The sequence below is a fragment of the Phytophthora infestans genome, genomic scaffold, assembly GCF_000142945.1.
Source record: "Phytophthora infestans T30-4 supercont1.13 genomic scaffold, whole genome shotgun sequence".
Lineage (NCBI taxonomy): Eukaryota > Oomycota > Peronosporomycetes > Peronosporales > Peronosporaceae > Phytophthora > Phytophthora infestans.
In genome coordinates, this window is record NW_003303746.1 from 127,474 (window position 1) to 130,768 (window position 3,295).

Consider the following 3,295-nt stretch of genomic DNA (forward strand, 5'->3'; position numbering starts at 1 on the left):
GTCACTATCCCGAATCAGTGACAATTTCAAGTGATTAGAGAGGATTTGGATTGTCTGGCACGGTTGCAAGTTGCCTGTGGTGGATTAGCCATGACGAGTGGCCCCCCGTACGAAATGACGGTGGATCTGGTGTGAGTGGTGTACGGGAAGGCAAGATCCACCAAGACCTATCTCGGATCCACCCTTACCTGGATTCACTTAGATGGATATGGGATATACTATATAAGAGTGGATCGAGTGTGAATCCTATGAACGGATGATGGTAGGTGCCCTCTGAAGGTGGATCTAGTAGCCACGGCTAACAAGAAGTCAAGATCAACCGCGAGGCGCCCCGGATCCCATACTTCCGAGTTCGGATCCAAGGAGGGAGGATCCCGCATAGAGGGACCTGGATCCAGGATACAGGGATCATGGACGCAGTGGATCTCGAACTTTCGTGGGACAATGGGGATCACAGACGGTTGCGAGATAATGTTGGATGATTGAAGAGCTCAGATCCACGACGAGTGTACACTTACAGTGAAGTGGATCCAAGCAACCTGGATCCGGATGAGTGTACCCATAATAGGGTGACCATAATGATTACGCCTTGGATCTGGTGGATCTGAAGATAATACAGCTGGGATGATGGGTCAAGGGAAGAAGGGACATGCAGCCGAGCCTGGTAAGGGATTTAGCAAGTGAAAGACATAGAAGGTAGAAATCCAGGCAGGTATAGGCTTAAGTATCAATACAGAACCTAATTTGCAAAGTATCACGCAAGTGCCTTCCTGCCCCCAAGAACCGGAACTACATTGGCCGTACGAGCTCGGAGAAGGTTGGGGATTGGGAATCTAGTGTTGGTAGTGATAACTGGATAATACATTGGCCAGATCCTACAGCCTAGTGAGCTTTTCCTTTACTTGTGCAGATCCGACAGACTAGCCGAATTTACTACTTGGTCGGTTACACCTTAGAGGTTCTCAACTCTCAAGATCCCGTCACAGGAGGCGGCAAGTACGACGCAAAGGAAACATAAAGGCAAGGAAACACACCCGCAAGGCAACCCTACGGCCAGATCCACGATCTAGGCCCCGGATCCATAAGCTCGAATATTCGCTTAGGATTCGGAACCATCCGCGGACGCAGAGTGAAGTTTTTCCACTGCTGCTCCACCCCATCCCCACGTCTCGCCAAGACACTCAAGCTTCACCACTTGAACTCTTCGGAAGTTACCGAGAGAGCAAGATCCCGCCCTACCGACGGGTACACAAGGTGAGGAAAGTTCAGCAGAACACGGATCATCGGGGGACCCCCTCCGTTAGTCGGTGTCTGGGCGCAGTTGGTAAGTTGGATCCAGCAATCTCGCAGTTTGCTGATCCCGCTACACCACAGCTACACTGATGTGGTGGAACAAGCACACCCGCAGTTAAGCAATTTGAACATAAAATGTCGGGTCTATTATCATTTCAAAGGTCAAAACTCCCGAAACGCAGTGTACAGTATTCTGCGTGAATAGTGAACGCCTGATATATATGCCAGTCTGTAGTATATTCCTCAAAGCAGTTTGGAGCGAAAAACAGCCTGTATTGATATAAGTTAACAAAGCAAGTAATTGATGCTCGCTTTGTTAACTAAACCCGAATGTCGAATGGTTGTCGCGCTCACCTTTGATCACACCCTCCCACCCCATCAATGCAGTTAGTAAATCCACTTTTTAAGGCTCGGCGTGTCCTTCTCCTAAGCGATTTAATGCATGCATCACTTTTTTGATAATAGAGTAGCCTTCTCCACTGGTTGCTTCAGTAGTGTAGCTGACGACTTGAAAATACAACACATGGTGGCTTTGCGGGGAGTGGTTGGGAGACAGAACTCGTTTACGGCCCATTCAGCGATTGCCTTGTAGGACATAGTACGAGAGAGTGACCACCTTCTCAGCCCAGGTAAGGCGTAGCCGCCGCGTAGGATTGCGGGCATGGCGGATTAAATAGCTTAGTACCGGCGGGATGTGAAGGTCCGTTAACCTACATGCGCATAGTATGCATGTATTTCATACATGTGCAAGGCGCCAAAAGCCGCGCCAATTTGAAATGTTGAAATGCACTGGATTTTGTGCTTGTAGGGGGACTCACTCTTAGCTCAATACATGTACCTTGTGCACCTCTCCTCTCGTGTCGCGCTGATAGGGTGGTATTATTCTTTGTGGTAGTTTATGCGTTCATCACCCGCTCACTATTCACGCAGAATACTGTACAGCTAAGTTGGCAGCACAGTACACAGAAGGATCATTAGCCCTCCGCAACTTTATAATCATGAAAAAGAACGAGGCGGAGCGTCGTTTTTTTTTGGAAAGTGATATATTTTCTAAGCGGAGATAGTAAAATATTACTTCGAGGTATTACGTACTGAAGTATATTCATCCCGGCCTTGTTTGTATGCTCAATACTAGTACAAAATAGTAGTACTACAGTACAGTTTTGGGTTGATGCTTACCGCTGTACCACTATTACCCTAGCCACAGCTCGTGAATGTACTGCTGCAGGTCCTCCGCCGGCATACTCGAATTCTCCGCAAGCCCAAGCGCGATCTTTGTGACCGTTTTGGCCTCGTCCCAGTAGTTTCGAGCAAGCAAATTGCCAGCGTAGTGGTAGTGAACCATGGCAGCCGTGGCGTTGAGATCGGCAAGAAGAGAGATATCCGAGCCCGATATCTTACCCCCATCAGCATCCAGGGCCGACGCTTGGTCGCAATGCTCCTCGTACGCTCCAATGGCGTCTTCAAAGTACGTAGCAGCTTCCTCAGATTGACCACTGGCAACCACGCTTCAGTCAGCAACGAGTTAAGAGCAAACAGCAAACAAGTATGACATACAGGTTTTCGTGACACACTGCAAGAGCAGCAAGCGTAGTCACTCGCATATATGCACCCCAAGCCGTTACGTTCGTCGAGATGGTCTCTAAAATCTCAAAGGCTTCTCCATAGTACTTTGTGGCCGTCTGTCCATCCTCGAGCAGGTTATCGTATATCTGCGCAATGCCGAAGGCTACTTCGAATGTATCAGCATCTGCGAATTACGCAAACCAAACATAAAATACTGTCCCATTACAGAGGCCCTTACTTGGACCTTAGCATGTAGTACCTGGTTGGTTGCGCAGTTTGAGGAGGGCGTAGAGCTCCATGGACTGCTTCAGCTCCCGCTTGTTATGTCCCTATCCGCACCATAGTAAGCCGTCACGCTGTCAGTAGCAGCATTACCGATATTCTTTTTCTATTAACACGACAAACCTCCATGCGACTCTCTTTGAACAATTCAATC

General features: G+C 48.6%; 1 protein-coding gene across 1 annotated transcript; it reads right to left on the bottom strand.

Annotated features, from left to right (window-relative positions):
• Nucleotides 1–2,485: 2,485 nt before the first annotated feature.
• On the bottom strand, nt 2,486–2,897 carry PITG_08245 (uncharacterized protein; the record flags this gene model as incomplete). Its single annotated transcript, XM_002903624.1, has 2 exons — nt 2,486–2,776; nt 2,847–2,897. The coding sequence occupies 2 exons, from the start codon at nt 2,895–2,897 to the stop codon at nt 2,486–2,488; spliced, it is 342 nt and encodes a 113-aa protein (XP_002903670.1).
• Nucleotides 2,898–3,295: the final 398 nt, after the last annotated feature.